General features: G+C 37.4%; 1 protein-coding gene across 1 annotated transcript in view; it reads right to left on the bottom strand.

Moving 5' to 3' along the window:
* Positions 1-21,698, bottom strand: part of LOC115295338 (A-kinase anchor protein 7-like) — a 140,386-nt gene that overhangs the window by 47,341 nt on the left and 71,347 nt on the right. Inside the window, exon 8 of the mRNA XM_029943226.1 lies at positions 9,113-9,260. Coding sequence (XP_029799086.1) covers positions 9,113-9,260 — 148 coding nt within the window. The remainder of the gene's footprint in view (positions 1-9,112; positions 9,261-21,698) is intronic.

The following is a 21,698-nucleotide window of genomic DNA, read 5'->3' as shown; positions in this document are numbered from 1 at the left end:
TATACATCAGACACTATGCTAAGCACCTTCAGAGCGCTAACTAATGTGGTGAAAAAGTGTATTGAGAGGCAATCAGTCAATGTGAAGGGCTACTTGGCCATAACTTTTGGCAACTGAAAAGGTCTCCTAACACTAGTTTTATTACATGTCTTAATATTTTTAATCACAGACACTGCACTCCAATAATATCATTCATGCTGCCTTTTTCTTTTTATTTGAAATTCAGCATTTACTTTTATATTTTCTAAAATACACTTAAAAGCAAAGTCTCTACACATAAATCATAAGACAACATAAATTACTCTTGCATGATTCCAGCATTAATGTTTAATTTGTCAGGTCGTTAAATTCACTGCAGAGCACTGCTCCTTTAATATGCAGGGTTCCTACGGCATCTAATATAAATCATGAGGTTTGAAACCAGGCCAACAGATGGTTGCATTTTCAAAATTGCCTGAGCCACAGCTGCCACTTTGTGTTAGCATCCAGGCTAATGGCTGATAAACCAGTTAAAATACAGTGAGCCACCACAAAGATTCATTTTTTTCAGTTACTCAATCCCTGTCTTCTGAGAACTCAAGCAAGTGTAAAAAAAATAAGCTGGGAGTTCTAATGATCAGTTGCTTTTTATTTTTACTAAGGGCATAGAAGCATAAAATTTCAAATGCTTTCTTTTCAGAAGACATGTTTCATCAAAGAAATATTTGAGGACAATTAGATTACAAAAAGGAATAATATGGGTATTTGAGAAATGTTAACATGTTAAAGGTTCGGCTTTCTCAAGAGCATCCTACTTTCTAGGCAGAATGACACATTTCCAGTTAAATCTGGACAGTCTTGGGTTTCTTTTTTTATCCCAGCCTAGTACACTTTCAAGGGAATATTTAAATGATAAATTACACAGTCACTCAATTTCTGTGTCAGAAAGTAAATGATTAAATACTCTGTACTCAGCTCTTATTAATTTACTTGATAATTTTGAACAGGGAAAATTTCCAACTGCTAAAGTTTTCAAGTGAAAAAAATGTACAGTTGCCTCAGATGATAAACTGTCTTTTTGCTTCTCCTTCTTCTAACATACTTGCAATAGCTTCATCTTAATTGGTCTGATTAGAGGTGAAATTTTCTTAATCACCTCCCCTGTCAGCCTGTGCTAAAGAAAACAAGACAAAGTTTTTGGTCTTGCCCACAGCAAAAGAGACATTCTATATATTACACAATATAGACACCACATAAGAATGACTTTTAAATGAGAAATTCATATAGGCATGCTACTGTCACTCGGGATATTTGGTTCTTGTTACATTTTTATTTTTACCACAGACTGCTTATATGGAGATTTAAAAGGATGGAGAAAAAATTCGATAGCTATGTGACCATCCAAATTAATTTGTTGGAAGAACAGGCTGGAAATATTGATCAAAGTTAAGGCTGGAGAGCTGTCTGAGGTTTAATTTTTTTCATGGTTTTCTTGGACCATGAACTAAAGCAGCAGTTCTTAAACATATTGGTCTCAAGACCACTTTATATTCTTAAAAATTACTGACAATCTCCCCATCTTCCTCCCTGCTCAAAGAGCTTTTGCTCGTGTGGGTTATTATTTTTTAATATTTACTGCATTTGAAATTAACACAGAATCTTTTGAAAATTTATTAGTTCATTTTGAAATACCTGAAGACATTATCAGTAATAAATAATATCATTAGAAGTGTTTTTATGCGAAACAACTATATTTTTAACGAAAAGTTTTTATAGCGAGAAGAATGTCCTTCATTTACATTTTTGCAATTTTCTTTCATCAAAGACAGCTTTATCCTCAGGTCTGGTTCTGCATTCAATCTGTTGCAATACATGGTTTCATTTGCTGCCTAAGAAAAACCCAGCCTCACGTAAATACAAATTTTTAAAAGGGAGGAGAAAAATAGCCTTTCCAGATAATGTGGACATTCTGCTTTGATACTCTACCAAAACTCAACAAGTTACAATCTCTTGAAGTTTAGGTGCAATATGGAATCTTAAAACTTTTGAACGTCTTTTACTATTTATAGTTAAATATTTTGGTATCTTGAATTTTCAAGGGGTCTTTTATCTATGCATGTCTCTGTAGCAAATATTGGTCATTTAAGAAAAATTGACTGTTATGCGTATCTTCCATATTTTGACCCACTTCATTATACAACATCAAAAAAACCCCCACATCGGACGATAATTAATATGCCCCCCTGGATTTCAAAGGGGCACTAGTAAACTTCTGGGGTTGATGGAAAAATCAGTATCTTGATGGCGATACTGGTTTCAAAGTTGTATATGTATATTAAAAACTCATCAAATTGTACATTTTAAATTATGTACAGTTTTGTACATAAGTTATACCTAGGTAAAATAAAACTAGTGTGACAGAGAGGAAGAAAACTGCAAGAATGGAGTTCATTAGTCTACTCTGTGCTATCTAGTTTTGTTTATGACAATTTCCATAATAGAAGGTGGGGGAAAGTCTTTAAGTTTTAGGAAGCAAAATTCTTATTTCTGCCTCTAAGCTTGAATTTTATCATTATTAGTAAGTTATGTCAGATGCCCCTGATGTGACAAGTTTATTTTAAAGAAAATGCCTGCCAAATGCCCAAATGTGAAAATGATAGTTTGTGAGTCATTTTCTAGAAAAGAAAGTGGCTCCTTTAGCTTGTAGTTAAAATAATGACACAAGTGCTTTTCCTGCATCAATGTCCTGCTTCAAAACACAGCTGAGGCACTTTATGGACACTTCTCATTTTTGTTAATAGAATATGAAAAGAGGCAGAGAGAGAAAAATTAAATACAATTATGTTTACTACTCAGCAAGAGCATTCTTACATGCCATTGGCTTTTTTTTTTTTACTTTTTATTTTTGAAAAACAATGCAAGTGAGAGAGAGGCCAAGGGAGACCGAGAACCCCAAGTTCCATGTCCTGTCAGCACAGAGCCTGACATGGGGCTCCATCCCATAAACCCTGAGATCATGACCTGAGCCAAAACCAAGAGCCAAACATGCAACCAACCGTCTCACCCAGGTACCCAAATTGGCCTTTTTCAAAAAAACTTTTAAGGGCACATGGGTGGCTTTAGACAATAAATTCATTGATTCACATCACTTGGAATTCTCATTGTGTTTCAGCCCATAAAGTCTGAGACCATCATCTTGCTGGTCTGACCTATTGGGCACTGGACATAGACTGAGAGGCCTGTAACTGAGTTGGCTCTGACTTCCTAACTATGAGCCTTTTCGCCTTCTATAACTGTACCTGGGCATCCCTGCATGCTTCTATTTGAGCCAACGGTTGGCCCAGCCCTAACCTGCTCATTGCCTCTGTGCTACAGTCAGAAACTAACTCTTACCTCCCACACTCTCTGAGAAGATAAAATTATAAGCTTCTTCCACTGTGTCCTAACAAAGCTCACTGTTGTTATGGGCAAAACTCTGTTCATCTATTCCTCCTTCTTCTCCATTTCTCATTGCCCAGGGCTATCACTGTTAAGGACTGTCTTATAATTCTCCATATCTCATTAGACCAAAAGGAGGTATATACACATTGTGTATATGTTAACATTCATTGAGTTGATGATGACTAATTATTATGAAACCAAAAAAGTCTGGATTCCCAGAAAATTATGGATTCCACCTCTATTTGCAAAAGTTTTAAAGAAATAAGCTGGCCTAAAAAATATACAAACAAAAAAAACCTCTAGACCTTTCAAATTCCCCATTGTTTCCTATAAAATATGTCTGACAGCTGAAAGTAAACTGGTATTTGCAAGCATTAAATTGTTCATCAATCTTACAAAGGGTGTCATTTAGTCAATTACCTCTCCTAAGGAACTATAAATGGAATATAGCTGCCTGAGAAAACTTAATTCACCCAACTCCAGTAAGTAGCTCACTGAAAACAGCTTCCACCATGCTAGGATATCTGAGCCATATTTCAGTCCTGGTTTTGCCAGGAAAAAAAATTTTTTTACCTTTTTTTAAAAAATTAAAAATATTCTGAGAGAGAAAGCATGTGGGCATACAAGTGAGGGAGAGGTAGAGAGCCAGGGAGAGAGAGAATCCCATGCAGGATCCATGTTGTCAGCATAGAGCCTGACACGGGGCTTGAACCTATGAACCAAGAGATCATAACCTGAGCCGAAATCAAGACTTGGACACTTTACCAACAAAGTCACCCAGAGGCCCCCTTTATTTTCTTTTTGGATTTAAATTTTAGCTGATTATTGCCATTAGGTTTGTAAGGAGCTGCAGCCCAATATTAAGTAGGCATAATATCAATATCACCCAAAGTTCTGATTATGAGAGAACTAAGATGTAGAACCTTTTCTTGTATCTGAAAATGTGAATGGTGTCTCCATATTCTACCAGCCTCCCCTAACGCACATAGGAAGGTGTGTGATGGCTAGAGATGGAGAGGAAAATGCTCAGTGTGAAAACACACGGCAGGCACAGGAAACAGCAGTAGCTGGCAGGAGAATCCAAATTCTGACACCTTCAGGCCCCAGGCACATAGCGTGAACAAGTTCAGCCAGTTTATGGTAAGAACAGCAGTATATGGGGGATAATAAAAGGCAGCTACTTCTAAGGGCAGGGTGCCTACTACCCTATCCAGAAAATCGTTATCATGCAAGAATGGAAACCAGTACCACATTTTCTGATTGTTCAGAAGACAGCAGAAACCCAGATTTTTTACATAAACCACCCCAATACTGGCAAGTTATTAAAATTATAAAACAAAACAAAGCACCCTGTGCCAGTGAAGTACAAAATGAAAGGTGCCAGTTTGTGATCTTGTAACATACAGCTGGGGTTTAAAAAATATTATAAAAGTATAGTCCTAAAACTACTTCACACTCACTTTTAGCAACTAGATTTCTGCATTAATCCTCTGTGTTGGAGTACTTGTATAAATGATCATACCAGGTAGATTAAAAGCTCAAATGCAAAAGTAATAACAAAAAAACTGGAAGATATAAATGAGTATGTATCAAGTCTTTGATTTGGAGATGACTCTAACTATAATAACAAAAGAAATCACAGGAGAACTTTTCATCTATAATTTAACAAAAATTAAAAACATATAATGTGAAAAATGCCTTCTGACTAAAATTAAATGTAAAATAAAAACTGGAAAACATTTGAGCCAAAATGGCAAAGGGCTAATTATCTTTACTATAAGAACAAAAACAAAAACAAAACAAAAACAACTACCTCACAAATTGATATGAGACACAAAAAAGAATAGATTCCAACTCATGGACAAGCATGGCTTCTGTTGTCAGTTCCTGACCCAGTTCATCTGCTAAAACACACATGTACAACACAATGAGCTCTCAAAAACCTAAAAAAGCATCAGAGGAAATGAAGTACAACCAAAGATCCAACAAATAGAAGAACTCACACCCAAGACACTAGAGATTTAAGAAATATGAAAACTCTTGTTTGGAGAAATGTCTACTTTGCTCTTCTACTCATTTTTAAATCCGATTATTTGGGGGGTTTTTGTTCAAAATGGCCAACAGACACATGAAAAGATGCTAAACATCACTAATCATCAGGGAAACGCAAATCAAAACCACAACACATTATCATCTGACACTTGTTAGAATGGCTATCAACAAAAAGGCAAGAAGCAACAGGCACTGGCAAAAATATGGCAAAAACAGAACCCTTATACACCTTTGGTAGGAATGAAAATTGGTTCAAAGACTATAGGAAAGACTATGCAGATTCCCCCCAAAATTAAAAACAGAAACACCACATTGAGGAGGGCACTTGTTTGGATGAGCACTGGGTGTTGTATGGAAACCAATTTGACAATAAATTATATTTAAATAAAAATAGAAATACCATATGATCCAGTAGTTCCACTACTGGATATAAACCTAAAGCAATGAGAATAGGATTCAACAAGATATATGAACTGCCATGTTTATCACAGTATTATTCCGAATAGCCAAAATATGAAAACAACCCAAATGCCCATCAGTGGACGAACGCGTAAAAAGATGTGGTACGTAGACACAATGGAATATTATTCACCAATGAGAAAAGAGGATATCCTACCACTAGCAGCAACATGGATAGACCTTGAGCACATAATGCTAAGCAAGATAAGGCAAAGAAAGACAAGTACTGTATGATATCTAAGTAGAATCTTGGAAAATTAAATCTGTAAAAAACAGCAAAATGGTGATTGTCAGAAAATTGGGGAGGTGAGGGAGTAAGAGTAATGGTGTTTTAAAGTGTTTGTAAAATGGTGTTTATAAGTTTGTAAACTTATAACAAGTAGCAAATAAACCATAAAGATCTAGTATACAGTATAATGAATATAGATATAAATATTGTAGTACAGTTATATAATGTGATAAATATCACTATATTGGCAATTATGTCATAATACATAAATGTATCAAAGTAAAAACTTGTACTCCTTAAATTTATATAATGTTACACATTAAATTCACTCAATAAAATGAAAAACAAAATAATTTTAAATATATAAAAAGAACATTAACAATTAATTATATTGAAATCCTCAAAGAGATGAATGAAGCAATAGCATCCACAAAGCAAAGACTAGAAGTGGAACATTTGGAAAAGGATCAACCAGAAATCTTGGAAATGAAGCATATAGTCATTGATATTTTTGAAATAAAAATGATAAGATACCCTAAATGGCATAACTGAGACAGCTGAAAAGAAAATCTATGACTTGGAATCTAGTACTCTCCAAGAATGCATTTTTACCAAATTAAGACATAGGAAATATGCAAATCCAAAGAATTCCCTCCCCAGAAAAATTCACTGATGTACCTACATACAAGGTTTTATAAATAATTCCCAGTTTTTGAAACCAACTTCTACCCTAGAACTGAATATAAAATATCAAGAATTGAAATCTGTCCCATTTTACTAATGCATACAATAAAGTATTGGTTCAAGGTACAGGAAACAGGGTTTAACTTTGAATCAGGATCAAATCAAAAACAAGCCAGTTAAATCTGATCAAGAAATGAAGCTCATAAAGAAAGTATCCTGAATCCTCCTAAATATCCTCTGTCACAAAACTCAGTTAAGATTAAGACTGAGAAAATCAATAACTATCTTTAGCAAAGAAAGGAACCCTAGTGTGTATTAATTATAGCACAATAATTATTATTCTAAATGCAGATATTATTTTAAAATCTTTTTTTAAGTTTACTTGTTTTCAGAGAGAGAGAAAGAGTGTGAGCAGGGAGGTGCAAAGAGAGAGAGAATCCCAAGCAGGCTCTGCACTATCAGCGCAGAGCCGAATGCAGCAGAGCCGAATGCAGCACTCGAACATAAAAACTGTGACATCATGAACTGAGCGGAAACCAAGAGTCAGATGCTTAACCAACTGAGCCACCCAAGCACCCCACAGAGGCAGATATTGTTTTAAAGTTCATTTTGGCATCACGAAATATGATGGGAAAAGTAGAGTTTTATAATAGGCAAAAACCATTTTTGAAAATAATGTTAAATGATCGGTATGGGGATACAAGATTAGTGGAGTTTAAAAGAAGCTAAATTGCTCTGAGTTTAAAAAAAAAAAAAAAAGAGAGAGATAAAGAAGCCTGAGGGGAAATTCTAGAGATATTGCCTGGAACACAGGGAGCTGTAAAGACTAAGCTGAAACGAGCAATAAAATAAAAAAATTCAATGGTTGATGCATAGTGATTTGGGAGGAGCTGAACAGAGCTGCCTAATGGCAATGTGGGTGATACATGCCAATCCCACAGTATCTTCAGGGAAATCTACAGATTGCTCCAGGGGTTTTGTTTGCTTTTTAAATGGGAGTAGGAGAGGCAATGAAGCACCAAGCTCTCCTTCAAGGGTGACCTAACGAAATCACAGAGAAGAAAGGGCAACCTAGACAAAATCTGTGTCACGCAAGAAAACTGTAAACTTGCCATTTGCAATGAACCTCAGTGGAAATGTTTGGCCCTCATCAAAACTTTAATGGAAGATAGCTCTCCAACAGAGATCCTGAAAACACAAAAATCTTCTCTAAAAGTAGACTTGAAATGTTTCAGAACATAAATTCAAATGACATACTGAGTATCTTCTGTTTAAGATAGCTAAGATCTTTGCAAGATAAAATGATCACCTCTCTGAAGATATCTAGTGAGAATGAGGAAATAAAAATGTGAATCTGGAACATTCCTTAATGCATTAAAAAAAAAACTTCAGTATTAAGATTCTTTCAGGATGTACACTTCCATAGGTGTTCTTCAAGCTGATGTGTAGAGAAATGATGTTGGTTGCAGACCTTGAAATATTTAGATATGGGTATTTATCTTCTTTGAATATTTTCATGTTACTTCAAAAGTATACAAATCAGGTTGTCTTGAAGTTCACAGTTTTATAAGAATAATGCCTGGGTTTGAAACAGCACATCTGAATCACAAAAGATCAAATTCCTTTGAATATATTCACACTGCAGAATAGCCCTCTGGTTTAAACAAACAAAGAATCTTCATTTGGTGCATACACTTTACACCTGAAAACGTAATTGTGTATGAGGCTGTCTCCGTCATACGCCGTCTCTCTAATAAGATGATAGAAATATTCGTGTTTGAATCTGCTTCCCCACAAAACGTGTTTCCTTTGGGGAAGAAATTGAAGGACAAGTTTTCCATCGTTGCAGGCCACCTAGACTTTATCTTCTCAGAGTAAAACGCTCTGACCTGGAATATTCTATTCCTAACTAAAAGCAGCAAACAAGAAAATGCCTTGCGTGGAATGTGGTCTCCAGTGGAGAAAATATTTTCTTCATATTCATGAAATAAAAGTAAACTGGAATGAATTTCTAATCAACATTTCAAGACTTCATTATAATGATATTTAACGCACAAAAGTATAAAAACCAAAGGTACTAAAATCCTGACTGATAAATATGAATCATGCTTATGTTCTACAAAATTTCCAATGTATTACTGCCAAAACATAATATTTACAAAAACACATCATTGAGAAAAGCATATACAACTAGCCCGAAAAATCTGCCAAAAGAAACAATCAATGCTAAAGAAATTAGTTAAGAAACAATTTTTAAATGGCACTCACCAATCACAATTGAAGACTCACAGTGATAATAACCATTACTTTGTTTTTTCTTTAGCATGGAGCAAAGATCTATGCGCTGTACCATTTCTTCTCCAAATCTGTGACTGATAAAGTTTTCATAGAGTTCGGGGTCTATTTTTTTCACTCCCTTGAAATGACAAAACAAAATCACATCACTCAATCATTCCACTGAGGCAGCTAGTTCATATTTATATCACTTCCTTAGAACCTGGTATTACACTCTGGTTCACTATACTGCCTACTGGCATTTGAAAATGGATACCACAAAATGGTTTTAAAGCTGTTTTTAAAGTCTGTCTAGTGTGAGTTGTATTTAAAAAAAATCGTTAAAGAATGTTGGGTTTAAAATTGCCAGTGCTCAGAATTGCATATGCTTTAAGCTTCTGAAATAGTAAAGTAAATTGAGTTGAAATTTGAGGTATCAAAAAAAGAGTGATCGCCTTGGACAACACAGAAATGGATGAATTTTTAAAAGTGATACAGATTTTAACATTTTATAGTAAATAAAATGTATACAATGTATAAAATGTATAGCATATAAAATGTATAAGATGAATGCAATTTTTAAACACCTTATGTAAGAATCATTTAAAAAAATTATTTTACACTTATTTATTATTGAGAGACAGAGAGAGACAGAGTATGAATCAGGGAGGGGCAGAGAGAGAAGACACAGAATCTGAAGCAGGCTCTAGGCTCTGAGCTATCAGCTCAGAGCCTGACACGGGGCCTGAACCCACAAACCCTGAGATCATTACCTGAGTCAAAGTCAGACGTTCAACTGCCTGAGCCATTAATTATAAATAAATATATTTTTTAAAAGAACCATTTGAAGACAAACGTTTTTTTAATTGGAGAAGGAAGTCAGTGGATCTTCCAAGTCGTTCTCTACCTGCCTCTCTTTATTCTCAGGGCCTTTCATAGCAGGAAGAGGGCTGGGTGGTGAAAAATTACAGTGGAAGCCCTGGCCACCTGTGTAGTTTCCCATAACAAGGGGATGGAGGTCACCCTCCCCCCTTCCTATGCAAAGGTCCTGTGGCCAGCCTCACAGTCCCAAAACCCAGTCCACAGATGAAGGCGTAATACTTTTCCAGGTCAAGTTTAATGGCCGTGTGTGAAGTTTTCCTTTTAATTTATAACTTAAAAAAATTTTACCCTGGCAATACTTGTCATCTGTTAAAAATTAGAAAATATGTAGAATCAAAAAGAAAAGAAAAATCATTCATGTCCTTGTCAACACATTAACAGTGTGGGTATATCCTTCAGGTCTTTTATATATATATTATTTAATTTATATATATATAATTTATATATATATATAATATATACAATATTTAGATTACATGTATATAAATCTTATTAAAGTATAGTTAGAAGAGATATTTTCCCTTTTTATTCACAAAAAATTTATGACAAACATTTCAAAAAGATATGAAAAAAATTAAAATTAAATCACCGATAGTGCAACAACTACAATTCTGTTAGGTATTTTATTTCTCCTGTGCAAAACAAAGGACTTTTTTCTTTTTTATAGGAATGTGGTTGAGCCATGAGTACTATTTGGTAATCAGTTTTTTTCCCCAGTTAATATGTCAATAAATAACATACAGATGTGCAAAATATTTTTGATATTTTTGTTTCCACAGAACTCCACTGTATGGGGGCATCATTAATCCATCTATCCAACTATTTGCTGTGAGACATTTGAGTTACCCTTCATTTTTAATATTATAAGTAACATGTTTCTATAATACATGTTCTTGCTCTGTATCCAAACTGGGCTGCTGACCTTTCCTAACAGCTCTGCTCGCAGACTTTCCCACCTCGGTTAATAGTAAATGTTCTAGCTGACCGGGGGAAAGCCCTGGGGTCACCCTGAACTTGCCTCTTTCTCTCAATGTTTTCTCCAATCCAATCATGTTGGCTCTCCCTTCAACACACCACTAATTCTCACCCGTCCCTCACTACCTCTGTCCGAGCCTCCCCTGGTCCTGTCTTTCACCTGGATTATCCTGCTAGCCTCCTGTTTTCTCACCCTTGCCCCCTCTACAGCCAGAGTGATCTTATCAAAACTTATACATTCCATCGGGTCACTCCTCCGCTCAAAATTCTCCAAAGGTCCCCATTTCTCTCAAAAGAAGAGCCCCTTCTCCAGAACAGCCCACACAGTCCTGCTGTGTGCTCTCAGTAATTTCTGGGCCTTGGCTTCTGCTCGGCCCCCTTCCTGCTTTCTCCCCTGGCAACTTCTTCCCCTAAATACCCTCATGGCTAGCTCCCACCTTGCTGTCCTGGCTCAAGTGTTACTTTCTGTTTTAGCTGAGAGAGAGAGAGTGCTCACGCATGGAGATGGAATTGGGGGGGAGGGGGGACAGTGAGAGGAAGAGAGGGAGAGGGGGAGAGGGGGAGGGAGGGAGGGAAAGAGAGAGAGAATCTCAAGCAGGCTCACGCTCAGCACAGAGCCTGATCCCAGGGTTCAATCTCTCAACCCTGAGATCATGACCTGAGCCAAAATCAAGAGTCAGGTGGCTTAATCAACTAAGCCACCCAGGCACCCCTCAAATTTTCTTTTCTTTCTTTCTTTTAATTTTTTATGTGTTTTTTTTTTAATTTATTTTTGAGAGACAGAGAGAGACAACACAAGCAGGGGAGGGTCAGAGAGAGAGGGAGACACAGAATCTGAAGCAGGTTCCAGGCTCTGAGCTAACTGTCAGCACAGAGCCCAACGCGGGGCTCAAACCCACAAACCATGAGATCATGAGCCAAAGCGGGCTGCTTAACCGACTGAGCCACCCAGGCGCCCTCAAATTTTATTTTCTTAACAGAATTTCACCTGACCACTTTAATTTGCACTCCCAAATCCTTTCTACCCTTCTCTCTTTATAAATATCTATGAACACTCTTCCACAGCGCATACTACCTCCTACCCCACTGTGTAATTTACTTTACTGTGTTCTTTTTTCAAGGGCTGTCATTATCTGTCTCTCCTCACTAGAATGTGTGTTCCCCAGAGATAAAGATTTTTGTCTGACTTTTATTCACTGAAATGTCGCCAGTGCCCAGCACACTGCTTGTCACAGAACAGTGCTTAATAAATAATTGTCACAAATGTCATGACTTCACTCACATGTGGAATTTAAGATACAAAACAGATGAACATAAGTAAAGGGAAGCAAAAATAATATAAAAACAGGGGGGACAAAACATAAGAGACATAGAACAAACTGAGGATTGCTGGAGGGGTTGTGGGTGGGGGGATGGGCTAGATGGGCAGGGGGCATGAAGGAGACACTTGTTGGGATGAGCACTGGATATTATATGTAGGGGATGAGTCACTGGATTCGACTCCTGAAATCATTATTGCTCTATATACTAACTTGGATATAAATTAAAAAACAAAACAAACAAACCGAGAAACACCAAAGTGGGGGAAAAAAATAAGTGTCACAAATGCAGAGGATAAAGTTTCAAAAAAAGGGTAGTTGACCACATCAAAAGCTGCTCACTCTACATTCAGTAAGAGTGAAACCAGATGGATCTCTTTGGGCTTGGTGACCCGGGGGCCCTGAGAAAGCAGAGTCTGGTGCTGAGAAGCAATCAAAATGTGTGAGTTCAAATGGGCTCTGCTACTTTTCAAGATGTGATTCTGTCTCACTTTCCTCACGTATAAAATGAGGTTAACAAGTGAACCTACTTCAAAGTGGTATACAGACTAAATTCGTGAACCTCTAAAATGCTTAAAACAGTGAAAGATAGTAAATGCTATCCTATCTCTATAACAAATGCTATTAAGTATATATAACATACATATGTATTGCTATTAGTGAACTTTGAGGAATAACTTCAATAGAGATAAGGTTTCAGAAATTTTTTTTAAAGTTCTGAGTAAATGGAAACTGACCATTTTTACTCATCTTTTAAACATGTTTTTGTTTGTGCATGGTGCTGGTTGGTAGTAGGGAGACAGGGAAGTCTGGTGTCACCCCCTTAGACCAGGCAGAAGACGGCCAGTCATGACTTATAAAATAAATAAATAAATAAATAAAGGAACTTCAGTTTTCAAGGTACCGATGCCAGCACTGGCTAGCCACCATAATCTCCATTTCAGTTAGGTAAGATGGCATTATTATTTTTTTAAGTTAGAATATAAGGGAAACAGAGTGGCAATTCATTAGACTAATTTAATTTTAGCAAAAAAGTAAGGACCAATTATTTTTGCAATTCTTCACAGATGACTTCCAACGTGAGTCTTCAAGGAATGAATTTTTATTACCAGTGGAATGGAATTAATTCTTTAACTCATAATTTGTAGAGAGAGCTGTGGTTCAAAATGCATGCCTTAGGAGGTGCTGAAATTATACGCCCTGAACAGAAAACATCTTTACTAATAAAGAATCTAGAAATAGATAAGAATCTGCTTTGTCTGATATATAATATTAACATGGTTTTTGTCCTCTAGGGAATTTTTTGTTTGATAATATATTTCTCTCTTTTTTTCAGACTCTTTTTCCCATAGCAATATATATCTTCTCTAATAAAATATATCTGAATTGGTCTCACCACAGCTGGTGCAGGTGTATTTTTTTCCATAATAAAAGAAAGGACTATCATTCTAAGAAAATAAATGAGTATCTCAAAATCGGATATCATTCATGGTAAGGCTTCTAAGAAGGCTCCTATTGTTTGAATGGACCCACAGGGGGGCCAAAACAGTCCTAGAGATATCCCCCTGAAAGGTTCTTGTTGAAAGCTAAAAAGACTGGATTGCATTATTTTCAGGTTTTAGACCTCCCACATTGTTCCTTGTTTCCCTTCTTCACGGGACAGGCCTTTCCAAGGTACCTTGCCATTTAAGGATCGGTGGAAGTGTAACATGTTAGAAGAACTCAAAAAAAACTATAAAATGGTTAAAGCCAGAAAAATTTGACCTGTAAAGGCCAAGAGAGTTGGGATTATTTCAACTGTAGAGAAACAATGTGTAGGGTATCTTCAACAAGACCATGCAAAGGGTATTGCAACCCTACAACGGTGGATAGGCTTGGTGACTGTCTAATGTGACACCAGGATATTATTTTTGCCTTGAACTAGCAGGGCAGGGGATATTTTCAAGGGCTTCACATTATAATTTTACCCAATATAACTAGTATATCAATAGTGCAACATAACATTGAAGGAAGTTAAATACAAGTAGAACAAATAAATTAGTAGCAAGAAACATCAAACAGAAAAACTTTTCAAGGCTATCTTAATTAATCATTAGAAAAGACTGAAGTTTTACTTTCCGTTAGCCTAGTTCCAGGCACGGTTTAGGGAGAATTATCTGTGATGTTGAAGGCCACTTGGTACCTTTTATACAATGTACCATGAAACGCTCAGAACTCCATTCTCGATTGTAACTTGGCATCCAAGGAGCCAATACAGGAAAAATGCCACTGAGACCAAGATGAGTATTTTTAGAATCAGCCGAGGCTGCATCTGCTAAATAATGGAACCTATTTACTCAGGAAGCACTCACCAACAAAATCACTTACATTTAGCTAAATGATGTGTATAATTTTATATGTATCAGGTCTCAGACTGATGTTACTAAGCACCAACTCTATTTTCAATATAGAAGTAAAGACAATTTAATATGTACCAAAGGGGTCTCAGACTGATGTTACTAAGCACCCAACTCTATTTTCAATATAGAAGTAAAGACAGCCATGAAATATGAAAATTCACTTTAGTTCACTATCTGAATACAACAATCATTCTAAGGTTCTGAAAGATAAAATTTAATTTAAAGTCTGTGAGAAGTTTGTTGTGATCAGAGGAACAATGGAATAGCAGCTTCATTAAAAAGGTCAAGGATTTTTTTGTAAGAGCAGATAATTTCCTATCGAGACTCGTTATCTTATGCTAATCACAACTTCCAAGATGAAAACATAAATAGGTTGTATATCAGATGAAGAAATTATGTGTCCTGCTGATGGTGAGCTGGGCATTACTGGGGCTCTGCTGTGTTTTCTAATACTTTATTACTGTTACGCAGTGGCTATAAAGAAATGTATGTTTCCTGTGATAATGACGTGAAACCAAAATTCAGAATGTAAATTAAGAGCCAAACCAAAATGGTTAGTCATTGTGGGGATTAGCTGGTCAAAGAAGAATGGTAGTCTTTTATACTCATTTTCATAACTGGAAAAATTTACATAGCTGTAGTAGTATGGCATTAAAAAACTAAAATCATTTCCCAAGGTCACTGCCCCTAATAAGTCGCATATTGGCAGTTCAAAGTTATAAAGAGAACGTATATATTGGCATGGGACTTCTGTGAGGCAGATCTTACTTTATAATTCTTAATGACTCCTTCCTTCATCTCTTGGCATGACTACACTTCACGTTATTTTCACTGTCTTGTTTCCATCTTCCTCCTGATACCATCCCTTGATTACCTTCTTGTCAGTAGCAGCCTCCCTCAGCCCCTCTCAGTCAGGATAAGGGAGGCCCTTTGCATTAAGGCTCAGTTCCATCCAAGTCTTTCTTTTCTTTTTTTAACTGTTTATTTTTGAGAGAGAAAGCGAGAAAGCAGGGAAGGAGCAGAGAGAGAGGGAGACACAGAATCTGAAGCAGGCTCCAGGCTCCGAGCTGTCAGTGCAGAGCCTGATGCAGGGCTTGAACTCATGAACAATGATATCATGACCTGAGCTGAAGTCAGATGCTTAACTGACTGAGCCACTCAGGAATCCAAGCCTGTTCTTGACAGGGATGCAAGCAGACAAAGGAGTCCCGCCACACCAGCGAACGGGCACTAGATTAGCATGGCGATTTCAGCTTCAGCAGCGGCACCCCTGGGTGAGGACTGCCCGGCTGCCTCCCCCTCACCTCTTCTGCCTCTCCAGACCATCTGTTGGTGCCGGGCCCTGCCTTGGGCTACCTGTCCGGCATTCCGGTTTGCCGCCTGGGTGAAGCCCTGATACCCTGCCTCATGCCTGTCATTAACTTTAGAGGTGAAAAAGCAAGAGTGATGGAGAATAGAAAAGACAATGGTACTTTGCTTATTGTTTTGAGCCAATCTGAGAAAAAAAACGATGCTCTATCATCTGTATAACAGTAATCCATGTTACATAGCTTACATATGTACCTATATATGTACACACTCATATACTACGTACATACTTATACACTATGTATGGGCACTATTCTAGAAACTTTTACTAACTCATTTAATAATCACAATAGCCCTATGAGATTGGTACTATTATTACCCCCAGAGAAGAAAACTGAATCACAGAGAATGAGGTCACTTACCAGAGGACACATAGCTAGTAAGAGGCAGAGTGTGGATTCCCATTCAAGATAAGCGGAGAGCACAGACAAATTGAAAAGAATAGAAAGATAATATTCAAGCTCATCACTATTTCCTTTAAAGTATTAAAATTCTAACAGTGTTAGTCATCCTTAATAACATATATACTACCATATTTCTAAAATCAATGTGAAAATTACTTTGGGAATCTCTAGCATTCTAAAAATACCTGCCTTTAACATGCTGCATTAATATTAATAAAACAAGTGATAATTATATGTCCATAACAAATGAATTTCATAGAGAGAAATGAGAAATAATTCATAGATGTAACTTAGACATGGAAAAAATTATTGAAATAATCCAGCCTATAAAAAGAACTCTTCCTATACTGTTAATACCCAAATAATGGGGTAAAATATTGGGAGAGACTGTCTGCATTTTCCAAATCATCTGTTTAAATATACAGATGTATAATTAAGTATTTCTCAATTACTTAATAATAATAATTAATTATTAATTAACTTTTACGATTATTTAAATAATTAAATAAAATTAAATTGATTATTAATATTAATAATCGATGTAAATATAAGTAATCATGAATATTAAGGGTTTCTCAATTACTTAAAAATATTTTTTAGTTTTAGAGAGAGTCCAGAGGAGCGGGGTAGAGAGAGAGAGAATGTCAAGCAGGCTCCACGCTCAGCACGGACATGGGGCTAGATCCCACAAGGGTGAGATCATGACTGCGCTGAAGCCAAGAGTTGGACGCTCAGCCAATTGGGCCAGCCAGCTGCCCCCATTTCTCAATTCTTCATTTTACTTTACGGCAGAGCATCTCGATACTTTACCCTGGGGTTTTTAGACAGGCCACCTCTCCAGTCCCTCTGTTTATAAATTTGTGTGGAGCACTAACGCTTGTTTAATCTTGAGGCTTTAGGGAAAGAAACAGAAACTCTTCACCCTAGCACAATATTACACCGTTCAGGAAACAATAAGTAGAAACACAGCAGGTAGAATTCTATGTTTTTAATCTACTGCTGACACCTTCTTCTAACTATCCTAACACTGAGAGGAGCTGAACGCTCTTTGGTGGTACCACGTAGCAAGGAAAGCCATCACGTAGTAAAGATGATGTGTAATTCCTAATACCGCAAGCCACATCACAAAATCACCAAGAATATATATTGCTTCCTTTCTTTCCACGAGGTGCTGCCATCAGAGAGAAGAGAAGAAACATGGCTTCCATCTGCATTTAGTTCATTTATACCAGTGACATATTAATCAGAGAGGTAACAGTCTGATGATACCCAGGGCATTCTCAAGGTCATTTAAAAAATTTTTTTAATGTTTTATTTATTTTTGAGACAGAGAGAGACAGAGCATGAGCAGGGAGGGGCAGAGAGAGAGGGAGACACAGAATCAGAAGCAGGCTCCAGGCTCCGAGCTGTCAGCACAGAGCCCGACGGGAGGCTCGAACCCATGAACATGAGATCATGACCTGAGCCGAAGTTGGAGGCTTAACCGACTGAGCCCCCCAGGCTCCCCATCAAGGTCATTTTCTTTAAGTTTTTTTTTTTTTTTGAGAGAGAGAGAGAGAGAAAGCAAGCAGTATGGGCAGAGAGAGAGAAAGAATATCTGAAGAGGGCTCTACACTGAGAGCAGATAGAAAGTCTGATGTGGAGCTCAAACTCACAAACCGTGACATCATGACCTGAGCCAAAGTCAGATACATAACTGACTGAGCCACCCAGGCGCCCTTAAAACACTTTTATTTACAACAGTCTATTGCCATATAAGCTCAATCTTTGTCTACATAGCAGACCTCTGCTCAGTTCCTCCTCAAGCCTTCTTGAGGACAGCATGAGAGATCATATGCTATTTGGCCAGGTAACTATTGTATCCGCCTTGGCTTTTTTCATTACATTGGAACAAAGAAAGAATCTTGTCAGTGAGGCATCCGAGCCTGCTTCCTACACATTTCAGTCTCAGCTGGACTCTCAGTTCCCCAAGACCCAACCCCAGCTGTGTTCCTGGCTCATCCCACCCTTGCGGTCACTCAGATGTAAACAAGCGGCAGCCTACTCCTCTCTGTCACATCTGTTTTCCTAATATTTTGCTGTTTGGAACAAATAACATATTCTCCTGAACTCACCAACTTAGCCATTTCTTTCTATAAACTAGAGACAAAATGTAAAATATCCCCCCCTCAAAATATCTCACCACATGTGGTCTATTCACTCACAACTTAATCTAAAATGTTTTCCTCCTCCAACCGATAGCTTTCCCTTCTAATCAATCCCTCCCCACATGAAGTAATGCCAAGCCATAGGCGTAAAACATTTCCAGGGTCTCAACAATGAAACAGGAGAGTAAAGCTGTTCTGCAGAAAAGCATTCAGAAACAAGTTCACAGAAAAATCCTAGCAATTTTAACTTGTCCTGTAACACTTGCTTACACACTGCAACACACTTATATTGTGGTTGAATGTGTTCTACTTTTACAACCTAAAGGTCAAAAAGCATTCACCTAAATTGGTTAGATGTCTACAGACAGAATTTCAAACCAAACTGTAGCCTCAAATATGGTCCGATGAGAGTTAAATACCTAGACAGTGTAGAAGGGGCCATAAATTTAACAAAATATTTTAAATGCATCCACAGACATAACTAATTGTAACCTGGAGTTTTTTAAAGTTTATTTATTTATTAATGTTTAAATTTTATTTTTGAGACAGAGAGAGACAGAGACTGAGCAGGAAGGGGCAGAGAGAGAGGGAAACACAGAATCTGAAACAGGCTTCAGGCGCTGAGCTGTCAGCACAGAACCTGACACAGGGCTCAAACCCACGAACCATGAGATAATGACCTGAGCCGAAGTTGGATGCTTAACTGACTAAGCCACTCAGGCTCCCCTATTTATTTATTTTTGAGTGAAAGAGAAAAAAGGGAAGGGGCAGAGAGAGAGGGAGAGAAAATCCGAAGCAGGCTCCCTGCTATTAGCATCGAGCATGATACGAGGCTCAATCCCATGACCATGATATCATGACCAGAGCCAAAACCAAGAGTCTGTTGCATAAAAACTGAGCCAACCATAGACTTGTTAAGCAAGAAAGACCTAGTGTATTTTCATAATCTGTCATGCTCCTATGTATGCATGTAGTATTTGCTTCTTCTCCCATTTTCTTATGAACTTATCAATTTCTTTGATTTTCCTCCTTTCAAAATTCTTCCTTTCTCCTCCCTCCCTTATGATTCTCGATAGAGCACTTTACTCATTTTTTTTTCAACTGCCCAGGCATATTCTCTGCACACTACTTAAGACAGAAGCCCTTAACGGAGGAAGGTGTCCTAACAAGGAAATGTTACGAGAACTGAGTGAAGGAGCAGGAAAGAAATAACACTAAGATTTACATTGAGTGTGCTAATGGAACACGGAAGAAAGATGCTCAATGATAACAGACCTTTTCACTTTACTTGGTTGGAAACATTCCCTGTATATCATATTAGCTAAAAGAGTTTGGTAGAAAAAAAAAAAGCAATAGTTACAGGGGCGCCTGGGTGGTCCAGTTAGTTGAGTATCTGACTTTGGCTAAGGTCATGATCTCACAGTTCCAGCCCTGCGCTGGGCTCTGTGCTGACATCTGGGAGCCTGGAGCCCGCTTTGGAGTCTGTGTCTCCCTCTCTCTTCCCTTCTCTGGCTCACACTCTGTCTCTCTCTCTCTCAAGAATAAATGAACATTAAAAAATTTTTAAAAAAAGAGAAGAAGCAATAGTTACATATGAAACAGTCATTAAAATACAACTTGGGAATCATGTGTACCTCTTAAACCAATTCTAAAATTAATGTTTCTCTCCAGGTAGAGCAAGAAATGTATCCAATGATTTTCTTTATTAATAGGATTCACACTGCCATACAAAGTGATGTTATATATAATACAATTGGAATCTTTCTTTCCTCATTTCAAACTTAATCACATTTAACGTGAAATCTCCCCATAGTATACTCTTAAAATACAGAACTACAGGGATTACATAGCTTCCCCAATGGACTCAGTGTCAGTATATGTCTGTGAATATGAGACTATATACTGCTTCCAAAAAAGTACAGAGATAAAGATAACAAATTAACCAGTAATTTTCACTCAACTTTCTCTTTTAGAAAAATTTTAAATAAGTATATTTTCAAAATTTCAAGAAGCATTTCTAGATTAGTAAAATCAGCAGTACGTTTGATAGGGAAAAAATTTTTAGTGGTAAAGTTAACAAGAAGCAAGGGATTAGCATCTTAGGACAATAATAGGCAAAAGATGATAAAAACTGGCAAATTCTTCTTTTGCTATAGCTGGTCTGTTCTATCACAGTGGGAGGGGCCTCAGGAAAGCTAGACTGGCCAAACCTGACACCCTCTCCTCCATATCCACCCCACCTACCAAATATCCACCCCTTTCCATCACAGACATCTCTACCAGCAGCGATTACAATTTTGGCACCTGCCACTATGGATATGCGTGATAGGTTACAACCCACTGAGACATATATCTGACATGATTTTTCCATATCCATTCAGTTTTTTCACAGATGACCACTCCGGCCCCTCCCCTCCCCAACACACTCACACACTTAATTTCACTGAATTAAGTTCTAGCAATGTTTGGGCTAGACGTCCAAGGGTACAAGTACTCTGTCCATCATTTTCTGATTATCAAGATAGGTCAGGGAAGGGGAGAAGTAAGAATCCAAGATGACCAAATCATGAAAAATGGAATGCATATGGATATGGAGGGATGTGGCTCAAGGGGCCGGACCACCAGAAGGAGTCAGACAGAACATTCTCCCAGCTAACAGCTCAGTAAGATCTCACAGTAGTGCAGAGACCAAACATGAAATTACTGTGAAAGAAATGTTTTGGTCTAAATAAAGTTATGTAACAAATTATAATCAAATTCATCTGTGGGATGGCAGTAGCCAAGAGGGAAGAGAAGTACTTTCACACTCTGGTCACTGCTGAAGGGTAGTATACAGTTAACAGTTGTACTTAGAAGGCCTTGAAGATGGGTCTCCAAAATGGCATCACAAATTTTGGCAACAGTTAAAAATGCTGCCACCAGGTAGGTTTAGAGAAAGAACACTTACTGCAGAAATTAAGCTGGAGTTCCTGTAGTCAAGGGTGGCTAATCCCTTAGGTGATATGAGCAAGTTCTGTTAAGTCTTCAACTACATATAATGTGAAGTCTGTCCAGGCCAAGAGGCCAGTAATCGTTTTTTTTCTTTA

The sequence above is a fragment of the Suricata suricatta genome, chromosome 7 (assembly GCF_006229205.1).
Source record: "Suricata suricatta isolate VVHF042 chromosome 7, meerkat_22Aug2017_6uvM2_HiC, whole genome shotgun sequence".
NCBI lineage: Eukaryota > Metazoa > Chordata > Mammalia > Carnivora > Herpestidae > Suricata > Suricata suricatta.
The sequence above is the reverse complement of the archived record's forward strand: the minus strand, read 5'-3'. Positions and strand labels throughout refer to the sequence as shown.